At 38.9% G+C, this 20523-nt stretch overlaps 3 protein-coding genes across 3 annotated transcripts; 2 read left to right on the forward strand and 1 right to left on the reverse strand.

Moving 5' to 3' along the window:
- The first annotated feature begins 114 nt into the window (after positions 1 to 114).
- casp9 (caspase 9, apoptosis-related cysteine peptidase) lies at positions 115 to 4076 on the forward strand. The gene is made up of 10 exons (XM_044116917.1): positions 115 to 483; positions 576 to 783; positions 873 to 956; positions 1865 to 1926; positions 2035 to 2211; positions 2287 to 2376; positions 2707 to 2854; positions 2963 to 3151; positions 3229 to 3338; positions 3434 to 4076. The coding sequence occupies exons 1-10, from the start codon at positions 352 to 354 to the stop codon at positions 3536 to 3538; spliced, it is 1305 nt and encodes a 434-aa protein (XP_043972852.1). The 5' UTR covers positions 115 to 351; the 3' UTR covers positions 3539 to 4076.
- Positions 4077 to 5113: 1037 nt separating this feature from the next.
- On the forward strand, positions 5114 to 12520 carry LOC122827388 (rhamnose-binding lectin-like). Its single transcript, XM_044110556.1, has 17 exons — positions 5114 to 5558; positions 5654 to 5686; positions 5776 to 5835; positions 5920 to 6058; positions 6178 to 6287; positions 6543 to 6587; positions 6680 to 6812; positions 6907 to 7010; positions 7262 to 7280; positions 9057 to 9091; positions 9277 to 9309; positions 9394 to 9456; positions 10084 to 10219; positions 11191 to 11300; positions 11394 to 11438; positions 11548 to 11680; positions 12409 to 12520. Exons 1-17 carry the CDS (start codon positions 5534 to 5536, stop codon positions 12518 to 12520), a joined length of 1335 nt encoding a protein of 444 aa, XP_043966491.1. The 5' UTR covers positions 5114 to 5533.
- A 167-nt stretch (positions 12521 to 12687) lies between these two features.
- lrrc47 (leucine rich repeat containing 47) lies at positions 12688 to 18672 on the reverse strand. The gene is made up of 7 exons (XM_044116930.1): positions 18034 to 18672; positions 16417 to 16863; positions 16216 to 16332; positions 15828 to 15943; positions 15230 to 15332; positions 14943 to 15032; positions 12688 to 13603 (listed from the first exon to the last, which is right to left on the reverse strand). The coding sequence occupies exons 1-7, from the start codon at positions 18601 to 18603 to the stop codon at positions 13382 to 13384; spliced, it is 1665 nt and encodes a 554-aa protein (XP_043972865.1). The 5' UTR covers positions 18604 to 18672; the 3' UTR covers positions 12688 to 13381.
- Between the last annotated feature and the right edge of the window lie 1851 nt (positions 18673 to 20523).

Consider the following 20523-nt stretch of genomic DNA (forward strand, 5'->3'; position numbering starts at 1 on the left):
ATAGTTTAATAGCTCGGATCGTGAACGTCACCGCACGTTGGATGTTTAAACGAGATACGCTCTGAAAATAATCAAACGCACATTGTTGTTTTTCTTCCGTCTTTCCTGCGTTGACCAATCAGAAGAGACAACTGCGATGTAAATAAGGAAGCAGCTTGTGCAACCGAGAAGATATGAGCCTTGACATCACCCTTTTACCAGTGAAAGAACGAGTTTCGTTTTTACGAAACGGTAGGTCATAAGCTGGTCTTGAAGAAAATTAAAAACAGACAAATAAAGACACATTATCACATACAGATTTTCGGTACACCTCTGTTTTTACCGATCATTTATTAATACGGTGGCTGAAGAATGGAGGAGCAACACAAGACAATTCTTCGACAAAAAAGGATAAATTTAGTAATGGATATGGATCCTTCAGCCCTCTATGAACCCCTTTTTAAAAAGGGAGTTTTCAACCCGGACATGATTGACGCGATAAAGGTAAGACATCTTGGTAAATGCCACTGTGTTTGAGTAATTGTACTCAGGACAAAAGTAAAATGACAAAGACTTGCAACGGTGTCTTCTGTCAGAGCTCGGGGACCAGACGAGACCAGGCCAGACGGTTAGTCCGGGACTTAGAGACCCAAGGGAATCGAGCCTTCCCATTATTCCTGGAAAGCCTACGGGAATCGGGTCAGCAGGGTTTGATAGAAACTCTGTTAAACGGGGCTCCACCAGTCCAATTTCAGCCTACCGCACCCATAGCGGTCCGACCTGTTGTGCAACCTCTGCCCATCTGTAAGTTAGACACAAGCAGCATTCACCGTGACTTTTTTTGTTTTACACAGAAAACGTTCTAATCTTTTTATCCATCCTGTCTCTTCCAGCCTCACCTATGGATGTTAATGAACAAAGCAAATATATTGATCCCGGCTGTCCAGTAGAGAGGGCCAATAAGTCTCCCAGTACAAGTAAGAGAAACAAATCTTTATATACCTTTTTAATAAATGTAAATAAGCCCATCAAGGTTTTTTTTGTTTGTTTTTTTAATAGAAAAAACATTTTAATGTAAAAATGTTGCCAGTTTACTTAAGGTTGTCTGTTTTGTTATGTCTGCTGTATCTTAGTCACATACCAAACACTGCACGAGATTGAAATAACAAATCAAATGAATAAATTACCATTTTCATGTTTGGTTGGAAGCACAACAAAATAATCTTGGCCCTTATCTTATAATTCTGTCAAGTCTGCATTGAAATTCTGCTCTTCAAATGTGATTGTTGGACATAATGAGTGCAAAAAATGATCTTCCCTCCAAACGTGTTTATTACTACTGGCTTACTAAATTATGAGAAGAAAATTTAAGATAAAAAACAACTCATTCTGTTAGTTAGTTATACTGTTTCAAATTAAAAGTAATAGCTTTGTTTCACTATGCACTTAAAGAACAATTAAAATGAGTTATAAAACATTAAAATAACTAATTTATTTTTGAAAATTGTCAAACGAAACAGTGAATTCATTGAAAAAATCACAGTACCCTTTCTCAACTATTAATAAACTGATGTTCATATCCCATTACTAGAGTGCAACTATGGTTGAATACAGTTTGTACATAATGCAAATTAAGGTAATTTGTCAAATGCAGACATATTGGCAAAGGACTAGATGCATTGGGTGATGGAAAAATGGTTTTCAAAATTTAATTATCTGTCCCATTGTTTACATTGGGATTTCATCCAATGTAAACAATGTATAAAACCAGATGGATCCAGCAATCCATCTGCTTTTATGCTTTAAAATATGCAAAGTGATGCAAACTGATGCAAATTTTTGAGCTGTAACGTATGTAGGTACTTTAATGTATGTAATCCTACAGCACTTGACGAAGAGTACTTTAAACCAAGGCCAGAAAGCAGGACACGCCGAGATAGTCTTCAGGTAAGTACCATTTAATTTTCACTAATATTCTTCTTTTGGTCATTCTTTGGGTAAACAATATAATTCCTGGTTACATATTGTTGATTTTTCTATATTTTTGTGTGGCAGTGCTATAAAATGGATTCCAGTCCATGTGGTTATTGCCTCATCATAAACAATGCAGACTTTGAGCCTCAAAGTAAACTCGGCAATCGGATGGGCTCCAACATAGACAGTGAAAAGATGGAGAGAAGATTCTTAGCTCTCAACTTCACTGTGGAAGTCAAGAGAAATCTGAAGCAAAGAGTGAGTCTTTTCTTCTACGACTCTTTCTGAAGCGGTGTAAAAAGGCGGCTCGGCTAACTCTTTGTCTCATTTCAGCAAATGAAACATGAACTGTCAGCTTTGTCTACAAAGGATCACTCTCAATATGACTGCTGTGTGGTTATCATCCTCTCCCATGGGACTGAGGTCAGTCTTCAGGTTTTCTCTTTTTTTTTTCCTAAAAAAAAAGAGAAAATATTATTGTAATATTAGGCTTCTACAGTAAGTAAAAAAAAAAAAAGTTCTCACCGAGGCGACCAATAAACATTAAGGAACAAAATTAGGCATAATGTAAATCTTTTTGAAAGGACCTTTGTTGTCATTTCATAAATAAAGTAAAAGTTTATAAACAGGAAGGATAGACCTATGATATTTCAGCCAAAAAATAGTTCTGTAGAAAACTCTTTGAAGCTAGATCTGCTTGATATTAAATACAGTATTCATCTAAGAATATATGTGTTTAAATTGTGTTTATAGGTGAATCACAGTCGTTTCCCTGGCGCTGTGTATGGTACAGACGGCTCTCACATCACAGTTCAGTACATCACAAATTTATTCAACGGCAAGAACTGCCCTTCTTTGCAGGGAAAACCCAAGCTGTTCTTCATTCAGGCCTGTGGCGGAGGTACACCAGTAAACACCAAAGACATTCTTATTTTGATTTGAAGTCAAACTTGAAATGTAAAAAAAAAAAAAAAGCACTCTCACAGAGAACGCTTTTCTTTTCTTTAAGGTGAAAAAGACATGGGAGTTTTGGTGTCTCCTGTGGAGACTTGCCCGTCGGTGGATTGGCAAGACGACCAGACAGACAACATCCCGACGTCGTCCAGCAGCGAGTCTCTCAGCACGTCTGACGAGGTGGATGCCAGAACATCACTGCCCACCCCAAGTGACATCTTGGTGTCCTACTCTACCTTCCCTGGTATGTCTGAACGTTTAAGTCATGTGTGTAGTCACCGAGAACATCCTGCCAGCCTGACGGCTCTTTGACCAATTCAGGTTTTGTTTCCTGGAGAGACATTCAGGCAGGTTCTTGGTACATAGAAACACTGGACCGCATCCTTGAGCTGAACGCAGCCACTGATGACTTGGCCTCCATGCTGATGATGGTGAGTTTCACTTATTAGACCACCACCAAAAGGCTTCCTTTTCACCTGTCAAGATCGTTTCAAACAACCACAATCATCTCCTGTTTTATTTTCAGGTTAACAACGAAGTCTCCCAAAACTCCGCAAAAGGGCTGTTCAAGCAGATGCCCGGCTCCTTTAACTTCCTTCGAAAATTTCTCTACTTTCAAACCTCTGAATAGTGGAAGACTGTTCCTCTGCTGAACATATTTGACTGGTTAATTGTAAAATGTGGGAATTTTTATCAATTTTGTATCTGTTGTTGGAAATAATGGCTCAATGTGGATATTTTTAACTGTTCCTTAGATTTATACATGGACTTTTTGGATATAAAATAGTGGCAATTCTACTAAAAATATGAATTTCTACTGTAGAAGTTTTACTTTGAGTTGATTTATTAGTAGGGATTTTGTTGATGTATAAGCCAAGAAAAGAAATGAATCCACAATCTCATACTGTACATTAGGTTTAAAATAATGTTTTATTTCTGCTCTTCAGTAACTTAAAAAACACCATCTCTACTTTGTTCATTTATCTCTCGTTGTTGTATGATCAGTTGTACTTGTATACAAAGGTGAATGTCTACAGTCTGAAAGAAAATGGTAGAAAAAAGAGAGAGGATCTTTTGAGAGTTTGGAGAACAGTTTGGGTCAAGACCAATCAGCTGTGAAGGTCTATAAATCAATTGTTCTCTCAAATAATGTCTCTTCTAACTCTTCAGGCCTCAGGTTCCTTTTAATCATATATGTTCTCTTTCTGCTGTGGATTGTCCATATTTCTCCATTGTTCTCACATAATCTCAACGTCTAAGTTTTGCTCTTTTCATCTGATGTGGTGAACGATGGGCAATTTACAAACTATCCTTCATCACTTCCAATTATATAAAGCACCTTTTACTATTAAGTCGTCTAGTCTGTCTTGATTAATACGTCTCAAGCTTCTCACAATGAAAACGTCTGAAAATATTCCCCTTGAATTTCTACAAGTTTTATGAACATTTTCAAGTGCCCTTTTTCTTCCAAGGTTTGTAGGGAAATATTTTTACCCCAGTTGTGAACTCTTATTAAAGGCAATCCAATTTAAGTGCACCACAATATTTATTTTACCTAAGCTCCTGTTGGGATAAAATATACTTTTATTTTACCCAACAGGAGCTTCTCAGTCTATTTAGACAACTAGTCTTCATTTTATATATTGATGTTCCAAGTGTCCTTTTCTATTTTCTCTCTCTCTCTCTCTCTCTCTCTCTTTATATGTATATATATATATATATATATATATATATATATATATATATATATATATATATATATAATATTATATATATATATTATATAAGTTATTTAAACAGTCTGCAACTGAAACAGTGAACATTAACCCATTAAGACGTGCTTATTATTTTAATCCTTCCGTTTTGAGTATTAGTATTTGTAGCACCCTGTGGGAAAAATTAGATCTCAAATCTTAATTCATTATTATTGCCACCTTAACCAATAGAGAAGGACGGACTTTCTGTCAAGATTCAGAATCTAGTTGCCAAATTCACTAAAAACAAGGTTGAACAAATTGTAATTTGCACATTACTTAAATACTGTATATCTAGGGTTTAATTGGGGGCAGCTGCAGGAAAGGAGCAGAAAGGTGTTACAATTGTAGTAAATAAAAAAGGTTGTCGGCTCCAAACCCAGACAGGGTCAATCAACATGAAGTTTGAATGTTCTCTATATGAAAGGTTCACTTCAGCTACTCTGGATGCTGCAGTTCAATAATCAGCATGTTAGGGATAATTGTCTAAGTTTCCTATTGTGTCTGAGTGTGTCTGTCTGTCTGTCTATGGTTGTTTGTCCTGTGTGTTTGCCCTACTTGAGGTTGTCCACAGTCTGCATAATGTACTCTTTCCAGCCCCTTTTGTCTCCTGCTGATCTTGGCTCACTGCTGCAAGCATCTTGAACTGTTTTTTTGTTTCTTTCCTTTTCTGCTCTCAGGTTGGATGTCCGCTTCATATCCCTCTTGGGGTTATGATGTTATTGTAGATTTTTGGTGTGTTACAGCCAGCTGAATAAGTGCCATAGAGTCAGGTTCAGACTTCTTATGAAAAACAGTCGGCTCCCCTAGTTTCACAAGCCTGTTCCCACCCTCAGTCTTTCTGTCCACCAACGTTTGAGTCTTCTATAACCATGATGCTCTTCAGCGCTACATTGTGTGAGTATAAACTCCTAAAATGTCTGTCTGGATGAGGTTCAATTGTTTCTCATTGGTTATATGTTAGTAAGGACTTAGTAGATTTTCTTTTCCAGATCTGGCATCAACCTGCCTGCTTGTAGATGCAGGTACACAGCTTTTCTGTCTGGTTTGAAGAAGTGTGGATACATGTCCAAGCTTCTTGTATTGTAATTATACTCTCATGATGCATCCTTAGGTATTGCTAAAGAGACTGTTACCACCTGTATGGACAACGTTGTGCATCGTTTGAGCTGTGTTATGACTTGAAACTAAAGGACTGAGAGGTTGGTTTAGTGTCAAACTAAAACTATTAAAGTCTTACTCGGTTTGTTTCCTACAGATCTGGAGAGCGTGATCAGTGTCGAGACGTCCCTGTACGGACGTAAGGACAATGTGACGTGCAATGAAGGAAAGAGTCCCGATGAGGTTTCCAACACCAACTGCTCTCTTGATGGCGTCGCTAATGTCTTCAAGAAAAGGTACACAGTTGTAGTGGCTCAGCTGTGTAGGTGTAGAGTAATTACATGCATACTTAAAGTCGATACATGTCAGGATTTTTGTGATTCCACTTGATTTCTAGTCATTTTTGTTTTTGCAGATGTAATGGAAAAAAGGTGTGTGAGCTGAACACAGATGTCTTGGGCAGATCTGATCCCTGCAGGGGCACCGCCAAATATCTGCAGACCACCTACACCTGCCTTCCTGCCAGTAAGTCTCCCTGCCTGGGTTTGGTTAAACTAAGACTTTAAACTTACTTTAAAGTAAGTAAAGTTACACACATCTAACGTGTGTTGGGTTTAATTTGATTCTTGATTGTGGCAGAGTACTAAATATAAAAGTGATGCAGTGGAAACCAATACTGAGTAATGCAGTCATGGAGATTTATATTGTATGTACCGCCGTCACAGCAGAACAGAGTTTGGGGTTAATTCTGTGATCATGTGATTTCCGCAACTTTTTCAGTTCACCGCATGATATGCGAGCACTCTTTATCATACTTAAGTTGTGGTAAGATCTACGTTTTTTCAAAATGCATATAATCTACTTGGCAAAATAAATTAGATATTTATCCATAACAATCCATCCTTCCTTGCTGTCAGATCAAGGCCAGGTTATTGTTGTCCATGGAGCTGATTACGGACGCAGAGACCAGACCACATGTCAGTATGGATGCTCAGCCAATCAGACCCAAAACACAGCCTGCTCCAGCCCCACCAGCAAAGTTGCTGAAAGGTAGTTTCTCCATTGTGTTCCAGCTTGCTTCAGCAAGGCTGTATAACTAAACTGGCTTCAGCTGAGAAATCGTATTCGTTGTGTGCCTTTACAGCTGCCAAGGTAAAAACAGTTGCGTCATTAAAGCCAGCAACTCTGTGTTTGGAGATCCTTGTTTGGGCACTTACAAGTACCTGGAGGTGGCTTACCACTGTGAATGTAAGTGGACTGAAACGCTGCCTTGAGCTACACTAAAGTTAGTTGGTGTAGGTCTACGTCGGCCAAGAAAAAAAAGAGTAGAAGCAAATATTTTTAAGTGGCTAAACACTTTAGTATATAAATATGCATCTTCATTGTTTCAGTTTTTAAGTAGATTTGGTATTTAGTTGTAAAGTAAAAGTGTAACTGTGTTGCTCAATCAGTACCTTAAAACAGAAATCTTTTGCTTTGTTTCTTTTTTTCCTCCCCAGATCCCGTCACTCCAGATGAGCAGATATAAAAACAGATCATACAAAAAAATTAAAAAAAATCGGCATCCATTATGTTTAAAGGCTCTTTTCTTGCTCATCTACTTTCATGTGTCAAATAAAATATATAATAAAAGCTTGAAAAGAAAAACTGTTCCTTTTTTAAGACTTCTTCCAGGAATGTGACTTTGTCTGGTAATTCTAGGTGTTCCAGGAAGTCAAAGAGGGGATAAAAGCAAACAACAGGTGCTATTGACTGTTCAGGACTCAACACAATGTTGATTACTGCAGTTCATCTCCATATGCTTTTCGTACAGGTGACATTTTAAATGTTAGTCAGAGGAAGTTTCATCTGTCTTGAAGACAGTTTAATGCTGACGTTTAAAGTATTATAGTCTCTGTTTCAACTTGAATCTGAATTTTAGAGACACAGAAATTCAAATAATTCAGTGACACTGCACATTTATGAAATTAGAAATCTACGTGCTGATTCCAGTATATAATATGTAATTTAACCTAAATAGATGATTTTATCAACAACTATAATTTTAAAGTGCTTTATCAGAGTTGGAAAATGTTTCTAAAATTTAAACTGGTGGGGGAGAAAATACACATAAATCAAAGTGTTATGATTTTGTTGTCCGTAAAGCAACCGATCTCTCTGTTGACCAACAAATAAACTTATCATAAAATACCCTTATCTGACACCTGAATCAAGGATTTCTGTTGAATTTTGTAGTTTCATTTCCTCTTTTGGGCGTTAAAATATTATAAAAAAGAGAATCTGTATAGAAAAACTGGACAGAAAATTACCGCATCTGTTATGGATTAGTGCCCACTTTGTATTAGTCAAAATTCTATTATAAACAGTCTGTGGACTTGCGAGGGTGTGTTTTAAACTCTGTCTGAGATGAGAGAGAGATCCAGATGTCCCGCCGACGATCCTAAACCGTTTTCAGTCCACTGGGTGATCGGTCATGGTGGAGTCAGTCGGGCCTGGCTCTGTTTGGGTGAAGCTTTCTGCCAGACTTGCACTTCTACCCTGATCACATCAACCTCATTTTACAGGATAAAATCAGTTTCATGTTCAGAACTGTAACATTAAACTGCATACAATTAAGTCTAAATATGGATTATTTTAATGACAAGAAAATAATGCAGATAACCTTCATTTGACTAATTTAAACCACGACTTCAGACAATCAAATGTTCGTTAACGACTTCAGATGAAAGCTTTGTCAGTGATGTAGTAATTTCAGTAGAAATTCAGTAGAAAAATTCAGTAGAATGTCATACCAATAAGGGAAAAAAAAACAACTAAGTTTAAGTAAACGATTCACATATTTTAGGGGGAATCTTTAATCGTTCAGTACAGAACCACTCCTTCAAGGAAGTACATCTGGGAAATGTCACAGATCTGACTACCTTTCCAGTGAATGGATGAGTCATCTCAAAGCTTATTTGAAACGCCAACTATAACAGTAACATTTGGTAACTTTGGATTTACCTTCATTCATTTTTCACTTCTCTAACTGCAATATGATTATGCATTAATCTTTTAATGGGCGGAGCCACACTTTGATCCTCGTCATATTCTTCGTACTATACAGTAAAGTCATTGTGCTCTTGTTTTGTTGCTCCATCTTGACCCAGTTACATTGTAGTCACAGTCACATGTTTTTAGATAAGAGCCAGTTGAATAAAGTTATGCCTTTGTTCAGCTCTTCATCCAGCCACATAAGTAGAGGAGTCTTGTGTCAGCATCAGTCCAGCTTCTCGTTGGAGACTACAATCTTTGAACCATGCTGTTCTTCAGACTCAACTCTGCACTATGTGAGTATTCTCAAAATTATAACAGTGACCACCGGTATAGCAAATCAAAAATACCTAAATATCTTCTCTCTCTGTGATTATATTCTGCTAATTTTATAAAACCAAACTATTATGTTTGGCCAATTTCACAATAAAATGTGAAGTGATCTTTTTCATTACAATTTGGCACTTTTCTCTATCCCTAGTGCTTGCAACAGCTTGTTTACTCATGGTATCTGGTAAGTATTCACAGCTATGAAAATTTACATAACTAATACTTTTTACTTAAAGCACTTTTCTATTTTTATTGTTTTTTTTTACAGTTGCTGTTACCGAAAAGGCCACAACCTGTGATGACAGCGATAATATCCAGCATTTGAGCTGTGGTTAGCTAAAAGATCTAAATTTACTTTACAACTGAATAAATCTTACGTTAAATTGACAGTATGTAACTTTTACAAAAATGCTTCTTGCATGTTAAAGCTGTCATCAAGTCGTGAAAGCATAGCATGAGAGATAATCTGTGAAAAGATAGAGCTCCTCTTCTCACCCAGTGTTACTAGTGCCCACTATTGTGTACGTGTTGATCTCTCCTGGTCAGCACGTACACATGGATGATTGTTTATGCTGGGATTGTTGTTTTTTTTAAATGATAAGCTATAGTTTTTTTTGACCAGGAGAGGTGCATTTTTGTGGATGACAGCAGGACAATAGAAGGCAGAAGAGATTGATTTTTTTTTTTTACACAGATTATCTGTCATGTTATATTGTCACGACATGGTGATAGCTTCAACAGATATGTAAAAAGGAAACATTTCCTTATAATAGTTACTGCAGCTGTGATCATCTAAAAAAAGGAATTTCAGTCAATGGCTTGATTGTAAACTATGAATTTTAGTCGAGCTTGTTGTATCTGAAAAACTGTCTTTGCATATTAGCAACAGAAATTAAAGCAAATATTAAGTACAAAACATCCAGTGTTGTTCCTTACGGTTTTCTGTTGCGTGCAACAGAAAACGGAGTGATCAGTGTGCAGTCGGCCCTGTATGGACGAGCTGACCGACAGATCTGCAGTGAGGACAAGTCTCCCCAGCAGCTTGCCAACACACAGTGCTCTCAAGAGGGCGCTGTGGACATCATCAAAAAGAGGTAGCCTCATTATGGCCAACTTCAGCCATCACAACAATGCCGCTACACACAGCAAGTAGGAGCGCAACTATGTACTTTTGTATGCGCCATCTCTCCTTAGAGGTGCCTAATCTGTGTTGTGCCTGTGTTATTGATCAAATCAATGACACACACACACGCACACAAACAGCTGTTAAATATAAAAAATGGCGACTAAAAATAATTTTTTAGCTGTCGCTTTGGCAACCCCTCAAGTGCGGTGCGCCTATGCGTTGCACATAGTGCAAACAAAACTTTTGCACCATGAGAGCAGGTTGCGGTCAACTCAGGAGCTCAGATGTTTGTGTTTGAGAGAATACGTTTTCTGTTGGCTTACAAGACCTACTAGCTTGGAAAGTTTTTGTCTCAATTTTCTTTCTGTTTTGGCACATGAATCTTCTAGAGCAGGGATCTTTAAGTAGTTTGAAAATTAGCTATATTTTCTTCCAAGATAAATTAGGAGTTGCTACTCTCAGGTCATTGCTGACGTCTTCGCCACAGCATTGTGTCAGTACCCGGACCAGCAAGCTGACCAAAGTCCTGCCTTGATAATCACTTGATTATCCAGAGAATTTTATTAGCAGCCCACTGTTTTCTATTTGAACTTCTGTTTTTTTCTTTTCTTCTTTTGACAGAACAGAAAGTCACAGGAACAATCTTTAATGTTCATGCCAAATAATATTTCAGCATAATAATTATCTCAAACAACCAATAGACATTTACAACCTTGCACAAAAGCAATGGTTGATATCTGCAGCATAAAAGATTACTGAAGGTTAGAAAAACAGGAAAGTACCCTTTACATAAAACATGCGCAACATTTAGGTAGAGAATAACTAACTGGTAAGGAATCAGAGATTTAGTGATTATATTTAATCTTCTGTATACATTATTTTTTCTTTTATTGCGCTATTGAGGAATTCGGTGGCGTGCTTTAACTGTCATTGTAACAGGTGTGATGGTAAGAGGGTGTGTGAGTTCAACACAGATGACGTCCGCCGCTCCGATCCCTGCGTCGGCATCGCCAAGTATCTGGACACCAATTACACCTGCCCCCCAGCACGTCAGTCATCTTTGAATGGCACTGAGAACTGAGCAGAGCTGCACAGAAAGTCATGGAAATGTCTAAGGTTCTCCGTGTTGTTTATTTTCACAGATCGTCGTGTCACATGTGAACACTCCTATGCACATTTGTATTGTGGTGAGTACTTATTTTCCATTTACAAATGAATGAGCATGAATTAAACAAAAATGAGCATGATTACTTTATTCCTGTTGTGTGTGCAAGTTATTTTCCTGCTCTCTATCAGATTATGGGCAGGTCATTTTCGTCTATGGGGCCGACTACGGACGTCGAGACCACACCACCTGCTCTTACAGACGACCTGCCTCTCAAACTGAAAATGTTTACTGCTCAAACCCCACCAACATAGTGGCTCAGATGTAAGTACTGGCCCATTTTCCTAAGGGAAATAAACATAACATAACAAAACTGCTCATACCCTTTTAACCTCAGACTCAACTAAATGCGGCTCAAAAGTTTTACAGTGTATCCATAACAAGATCCAGTGGAAACATTAGCATTTAGTATAGAGCTATGACGCGTTAGTCTCCAAACAGATCTCTTGGTTTTTCTTTTTTGTTCCACTTCTAACTTCCAGATTAAGCAAAATTTGATAAAAAAAAAATTCATATCAAGTATAAACAAGTAATACTATTAGGAGGGGAACAAAAAACAACGATCCAAACTAACCTGGCCCTACGTGAAATAATTACTTCCTTTCTTAAGTCATGAATTAGCTGATTAACCACAGTCAATCTCACCAGCCATATACTGGTCTTATTATTGCTTCCCCTGCAATCGGAGGGTTGCCGGTTCGATTCCGGGTCCGGGTCACGTCACACCGCATTGGCTGCTGGTGTTAGTCAAAGGGCTGGCAAACTGGCAGCCTTGTTTCTGTATGACTGCCCCAGGGAAGCTGTAGCTACAATCCAGTAGCTTACCATCATCAGTGTGTGAATGTGCCCTTTGAGGTTTCAATCTTGATTAAGAGACAAATTTAACAAACAAACGTAAATGGAAGAAGAAAAAAAAAACTGCTTAAAAAGACACTTCTTGTTTCACTGGGAAAGCAGCATTAACAGTTTGTCTGTCACCTGGTCATCCGCAGCTGTAACAGGAAAAACAGCTGCACAATCCGGGCCCACAACTCAGTTTTTGGAGACCCGTGCGTAGGCACATTCAAGTACCTGGAGGTGGCTTACACATGCGAATGTGAGTAGCTTAAAAGCTTTTTTGTCCCTTTATGACAAAAGTGTGCCGTTTTCTTAGAGCAACTATTCGCAGGAGTAAGTGTCTTTTCTGATTTGAAAATTCTGTTTTGTTTGCAGATCTTTAAGTGACTTCAGAAAGATCTGCAAGATCAACACAAGAATTGGAAAACGCATTGTTAGCACATAGAATTTTATTTTGTACAAAATTGTACCCAGATTAGTACAGGTCATGCTGGTGTTTTAATGTCTGTAATTGGACCAGATTATTTGATTATTTTTTCAGCAGATGTTGGCAAGTGTATTTGTTTCCCATTGAGGAGTTACATTTCTCAGGTCTGCCTAAAGAATTACAATAATAAACAATATAATAATAAATTTAGCATCTATATCATTGTTGTGTTCATGATTTGTTTTTTTTCTGACTGAACTCCACGTTCTGGTTCAGTTACCATCTTGTCCCCTGCATGAGACAAAGAATTACGCCAAAAACCGGAATAGATAAATAATGAAAGTTAAGGAATCAAAATAAATCTATAAAAATGCAAGAAAAAATGACCAGTTAAAGTAAGCGACACTGACCAATGGGCATTTGTGTGCGTAAAAAAAATAAAATAAAAATACAAATCACAGGAAAATAGACATTTGGAGTATTTGTTGCTTAGGGATGCATCCAAAAATCTGAAAAAATATCATACAATAACTAGATGGGCACATTTACATTCGGCCAATATTTCCTACAAACGTGTTTGTTTTGAATGTGTGAAGACAGACGGATGCATCGTACCAAACGGACTGTGAGAAAAGCTCGAGGTTCAAAAGGGAAAACTGTTAAAATAATCGGCTGTAAATGGGTGCTGACATTAAATATTACTACCAAATGACAGTGAAGTTACTGAATTCTTTGGAGAGATCCGTTTTTGACGGGTAAACCACTTTCAGGTTCCCATCTTGATCAACGGTCCGGACCTGTTGGACGATGAGTTGGCTGGAGGTTTCTGCGTCGGCGGCTGGCTGCCGTGCGCTGTCCTCCTCTCCGTCTGACCCGGCCTCCTCCTGATGTTCGACAGTGAACTTGTTCAGCTCTGCCATTTTCTGGTGAGGAAACAATCAACCGTACAATGAAGCTGCTGCTGCTGCACAAACAAATGTCAGAACAATTAAATTAACATTTTTAATTTGATGAATTCTGATTAGAAAGCCCTGAAACAAATGTGGCATGAATCTAATTCATTGTTAAACATTTGAGCAAATCCGCATCGTAGTGTAGCTTCAATTTTAATCAGACACTGGAAGAAAAGATTTTTGCAGGGAGTGCCAATTACAAAGATCATTTCCGTGTGAAAATTGCCTGGCTTATTATTCCTGTAAGGAAACAATTAAGAAGTAAGAAAGGACGCCTGACAAGGAAGGAAGGGAAGAGATGAGTACAAAGAATTAACGACAGAGAAGATTGGACACAATGGAGAGAAGAAAGGAAAACCAGAACGAAGGCAGGCAGGTTGGATACTGTTACAGAAGAAAAGAGCAATAAGGAATAAAGGCACAATAAGAAATAAGAAAGGAAAGATGTTGCAAAATGATATGAGGCGAAAGGAAAGACAATGAATTAAAAAAAACAAAGGAAAGAGGGCAGTGAGGGAGGGACACATAGAAGAAAAGAAAGAGAACAACTTCTGACCATGGGAAAAGGAAATTAGGTCTGGAAATCATTGTTTTTCTGTACTTTTTTCATTTTCCTCCTGACCTGACTGAACACTGAAGTGAAATGCTGAACATTTGAAGCCTGTATTTTTGGGGAGAGTAGAAATCAGTGAACAGAAACCTAAAAACATGCATTTTTGAACATTTTATTGGCTTTCCAGTGGGAACATAGTTTAGACTGTAAAGCTTATAAAACAGTTTGGCAGCAAAAGGGCATCAGCTCTGTGATTTAGCAACTCTTGTCAGGCTTGGCAACATTTACCATCAGCAACTCTTCACTTCTGAGGGGAATTTTTGTGAATCTTTCTAAAACACCATGTTCTTTCAAAACCTTGCGCTCGAAAATAAAATATCCAACTCCACTCAGGAGAAAAACAACTGGAGTTCATGAAAGAGCCACAACACCAAACCAGCTGAGCACTTTGCCTCAGACAGACTGTGTGTCATCGATTGTTCAGAAAACTGATCAATCATTTGATGGTGCTTGAAAATAACTAAAGAAATAAATAAAAAAAATTTATAATAAAAAAATATACATCTACATTTGTTGACAATCGGGTCTCGGAAGTGAAAGAGAATGTCCACCTTCAGGACAAACTGGGACGTAAAACCTAACTTTATTTTCACACATCCTGACGCTTGTCGGACGTGAAAGTTCGATTCAATTGGTGGACTACAGAGAAAACAAAACAGTACCAGCAAAACAAGATACAGAAAATTGGACGCTTACTATGATCAAAGCATCCATGACATCTTTACAGGTCTGCAGGCTGGTTGAGCTTGTTACTTCAACCAGCAACTCTGTAGTTGTCTTCTTGATCTGCACAAGAAAGAAGATGCATACTCTGTTATACGATACGAAGAATCAAAACAATATAATGAGGTATGACAGAGTCATCTTGCAAAACCAGATACACTCGCTAAATTAAATCCGATTTGATTTCTGGAAATGATTTAAATCAGTTTTGTTCAAAGTGTCTTCAAAAGAAAGCCAGCAGACAAACGCTATGCACAGACCTTGGTTTTCTCACTGTTAGTAATTGGTGGAAATGAGATCACATCTCCATCTGCATCCACTAAGCAGGGGTAGACGGACTTTCCTTCCAAAAGCTGCAGGTATCTGTTGAAGAAGAAAACTATAAACTACTTGGCAGAAGACAAAGGCGATTTTGATGGACAAGCACATCGCAACCGAACACTACATGAGACAAATAAAAATAAAAAATAGAATCCTAATACAAGAGTGTTTTTGCCGACTGAAATGTTTTTCCTTGCCATTTCTTCTCTGGGACCAACTCAAAAGAGGATTTTTGACGAACAACCAGCAGTCCAGTCTTTTTTCTTCTGACACTTCCACCCATTAATATGCTTTCCCTGGTAAAGCGTCCTTAACAAAAACCTTGAGGAAGGCCTGCGATTCTGCTCGACAATTCCCAAGTCAGCAATGACTTGGGAACAGTCCCATGACTGTTTAAGTCTATAATGTTAAGCTGGCTTAACATTACAGCCAGCTTAACATTAAGCTGGCTATAATGCAATGTTATAGCCAGCAATGTTGACATTTCCAGAGGAAACTAACTCTGCAGCTGCAATGTTGTGTGGAAGGGTTACTGACTTGTGGAGGCCAGTCACATTCTGCCTCTTCTTCTGCTTCCTGAGCTCATCGGCCTCTAAATGAAGCTGTCTTATCAGCTCCACGGCCGTCATCTCCCTCCGACCCAGGGGCACCACCTGAAAAATATTTCATTCAAGAGAGAAACTTTAGATGTTTTTCATCTGCATGTCATCTATACCATACTGTGCAGGCATTTTCCACCACTCCTTATAATATTTAGCCGGAGACGTTCCTGCAATACTTTTGGTTTCCTGAAGGCCTGTTGAGGTTTTCTTTCATGCTCCTTTGCTGAATTAACCTACTGATGATGGTCAAGACTTTTGCACAGTAATTTAGAACTGCTGTTGAGGAAGCAGAATTCAAATGAAAGCCCCGTGCAGCGGCATACCTTCAGTTGGGTCGGTGGTCTCACATCGTAAACCAGTGGTCCTTTCACAAGCTGCGCATCATGGGTCGCGATGGTTGCAATTGTTCTTCTACCACACAAATCATCGTGGAGCTTTGTCTGCAAAACATCTGAGTAGTTACACGTTACTAACTAGTGGTAGGAAGCATTTCATAAACAGCATTTTGGGTGTTTGGTTTTCACCTGAGCCAATAGGAAGCGTTTCAGAGCATTCCCTGGCTTCAGACTCATTCCTCTGACCAGGCAGCACACCAGGTACGGTCGGACATCTTTGACCTCAGCGTTGACCTTGACTGTGAGCGCTGTGGGCGCCTCGGAGACGTGGAGCACCCTCACCACCATCTGGTTCAGCTCCTCCACCTCATCTTTTTCCTCCCTCACCTTTCCCTTCTTCTTCTTCTGCTGCTGCTGCTTTTTCTTCTTGTCAGAGTCGCCTCCCTCTTCATCCCGTCTTCCTCTTCCTTTGCCTCTCAGGTACTCTAGGATGGACTTGGTCTGACAGCCATTGACCATCTTCTCTAAGCGCTTGTCGCTAAGCTTGTTGCCCTTGAAGTTGATCTCCTTTAACTTGGGGCAGTCGCTCAGATCTGAAGGAATCTCACTCAGCTTGTTGTTGGAGAGATCCAGCACCTGTGAAGGCCGGTGTAAGGAAGACAAAATCGTATGCACGAGCTGAGTTTCACACCCTAGAAAAATAGCACATTTTGTCACATTACAACTGGATACTTCAAGATTTTATATGGAGCTTTTATGTAATAGACTACAGATGAAAGTTCTTGATTAATGAGTTGGTCTGAAAGGTGACTAATCTTATTGATAGACTAACAATTAATTGATATGCAGCCATTTTCTCTTGCATTAAATGTTGCTAGTAGATGGGAACTCATTTTAATCTAATAAAACATTAACTTGTCAGTTAATCATAATTTAATTCATGTTTACATCTCTCTAACAGAACAACACAAAGTAGTGCATTATTATGAGGTACAAGGAAAATGACAGATGGTAAAGAAAACCGTGAAAGGTGTGGGGTGTGTATGTGTTCATACTTCCTGTGATTAAACATTGCAGAACCAGTTCTGCACAGTATGTCTCTCTACCAGCTTTTCAGATCAGGAGTCTTTGCACAATCTTCATTGCAAAATACCTCAAATTCAGTCCAAGACATTTTCAGTGTTTTTTTCAAGGCTAGGCACAGATTCTCAGTTGGATTTTAGTCTGGACTTTGACTGGGCCATTCCTAAACATGATCGAGTTTTGACCAACACCATTGTACTGCAGCTATGGTCGTATGTTTAGGGTTTGTTGTCCTGCTGGAAAATGAACACCGTGTCCAGCCTCCACACTTTATCAGGCTCTTGCACGTTTCCTTCAAAAATTGCCCAAACTTTTAGCTCATTCTTTCTTCCATTATGACCAGCTTTCCTGCCCCTGCTAAACTAAAGCATCTCACAACCTGATTCTGCCACCACCATGCAATACCACTGGAAAAGTCTTTTCTGGGAAAGGTCCAGTATTAGTTTTTTTTCTTTTTTGCTACACCTGGTTTACTGCATATAGATCTGACAATTACATTTTGGTCTCATTTGACCAGAGCACCTTGTTCTAGGTGCCAAGTATCCTTTACATGACTTTTGATACACTTTTTAAAAAAACTTCTAATTGCTTTCTTTCAGCAACTGTTGACAGATTGTCCCACCTGAGCGGTGGATCTCTGCAGCTCCTCTTGAGTCACTATGATTTTGCCACACTCTTACTAGTGTGTCGTGATGGACTGCACAGTACGTTGTGAGATCTCACCTTTAGAGCTGATAGCTTACAAATCTCTCCACTCAGCTCCTGGAGTGAGTTATCAGAGGCCACCAGCGTGCTGAGCAGGTCCAGCCGCTCAGAGAAGAGATCAGGAGGGAAAGTAGTGATTTGGTTCTTGGAGACATTGATGGTCGCCAGCTTGTTGCACTGACTCAGGCCACCTGGAAGAGCCTCCAAGCAGTTGCAGCTCACATTAAGAGTATTCAGTTCCTTTAGCTGAGTGATCCCCTGTGGCAAGCATTTGAGGTTGTTGACGGACAGATCCAGGACCTTCAGCGACTTCAGGATGCCGATGACATCCGGGACAGAGGTCAGCTTGTTCCTGCACAGGACGAGGCTTTGGAGGTTGGTCAGATGTTTGATTTCCACGTGGATCTCTGTCAAACTCGGACATTGGCTGACTTCAAGATAATTCAGCAACTGCAGGGAATAAAGAGAAGAGGGAAGCCCTCCGCAGGAGGAGATCCTCTTATCAACACCGCCGCCCTGTAAAACCAGCTCACGTCTCTGCTCTGTCGCTGCTTTCTCTATTTCGGGCCACATTTCCATGTTAGTCATGCTACCGAGGAGAAATGAAAGGAGTTAGATTCTTCTTCTTCTTCTTTAGATTTTAACGGCAGCTTGCATCCATTATTGTTGCATTACTGCCATCTATTGGATCCTAGTGTCTAAACCTCAAATTCTCATAATGATCCCAGTATTTTTTTTTTAAACGAAAGATCTTCTTTTTTCCCTCAGTATCATTTAACTGATCAACCACATTCTCAAATTTCAATTCCCTATTAAAACCTAATTCAGTTTTTAATAATCTTCTTTGATCTACATATTTTCTACAACTAATAAAAACATGTTCCATTGTTTCTACATCATCACACCAACTACATAAACCAGTAAGATGTTTCCCCATCTTAAAAAGAGTTCCATTTAAAAAACTGTGACCGGTTCTTATTCTATTTATAATTATCTCCTCCCTCCTATTTATTCCTCTAATCCAGGGGTCTCAAACTCAATTTCCCTGGGGGCCGATGGAGGTAGAGTCTGGGTGGAGGCTGGGCCGCATCGGGTTTTCCACAAGAAAAGCTCTCACAAAAACATTCCAATGTTATCAAATGTCTTTATTTTTATTTTTTAAACACAAAATAAGATGAAAAAATAAATAAATTAACAATTCATAAGAAAAAAAATTTATCAGTAATAAATAAATAAAATATAATGATAACACAGCAGCTATAGAAGACTAGATAAATGTAATTATTATAATTCAGATTCAAATGGCTGTATTAACAGTTCTTTAACCTTTAACTTTCTGAACATGAATGGAACATTGAACATAAACTGTTATGAATATAACAGTTTATAAACTGTTTATAAACAGCGCTTCCTCTCGCATAGCCGAGCCACATTTGGCTTAAGGGAGGAGGCAGTTGAGACCCTAAGTAGAGCTTGAAGATGCTCGTCAGTAAGTCTGGACCTGTACTTGGACTTATTGAAGTTCAAGGTAGAGAAGAGCTGCACAAGTATGTGCTCCCAAAAAGACACATGGTCCGCTTGAACATTTGGGAAAGCTCAGGGAAGCTGGGTGGCAATTCTCTCAAAAATTGCCCAAGCTTGTCTGCTTTTCCACTCACCTCCCTGAACTTGGCTTTGAGTTCAGAGTGGCACTGCGGGTCAATGAGCTCCATTTGAAGCACTGTGATTGGTAAGTTAGTTCAGCTCCGCACACAACACTGAAAAGTGCCAATCATATCAAACTCGCGGGCAGTGTTGGCATAGTTACTTTGAAAAAGTAACTTTAATCGGACTACTGATTACTCCTTGAAAAAGTAACTTAGTTAGATTACTGACTACTTGATTTGGAAAGTAACTAAGTTACACTAAAAGTAACTTTTTAGTTACTTTCAGCAGGTGCTAACAACAACGCTCCGCCTCCTGTGAAAATCACATTGAGCTTTGCCAATACTTTTTTGTAAGCTATTTTATAATGGTAACATCAACAATGTGTCTCCACTGATAAGGTTGAACTGAAGAGGAGATTGTAGAAAAATAAAAAACGTGAGTAGTTTGTGTGGTCCACTGTTGTCTGGAAAACTCTAAGAAGGATTTTAAAGCCCCCCTCCCCCAGCCTCCAGGTTCTGTTACGGCCCTGCATTTGGTGTCACGCACAGAGCTCCTCCTGCAGCTCACAGCTCAGATGGCTGCACAGATTTGCGACACTTATCTTAGTATTAATAATTAGAATTAAGTTGCCATTATAATTATTGGCAACTACGGACACGTTCATTCGTGGCTGTTTTCACGTTTATTGCGCTGTTTAAATTAGTCTCGATATTTGTAGTTTTCTGGAGCGCAACGCGAAGCTCGACGTCATTCAGAGGTAATATATTAACTTGCCGTTAACAAAGACACAGCGGGACGGATCATCTGAGAAATGATGAACAGGAGAGACTGACTAAAACTACCTTAATGACGAACAAATTC

Source organism: Gambusia affinis, linkage group LG01, assembly GCF_019740435.1.
Source record: "Gambusia affinis linkage group LG01, SWU_Gaff_1.0, whole genome shotgun sequence".
In the NCBI taxonomy this organism is placed as follows: Eukaryota; Metazoa; Chordata; class Actinopteri; order Cyprinodontiformes; family Poeciliidae; genus Gambusia; species Gambusia affinis.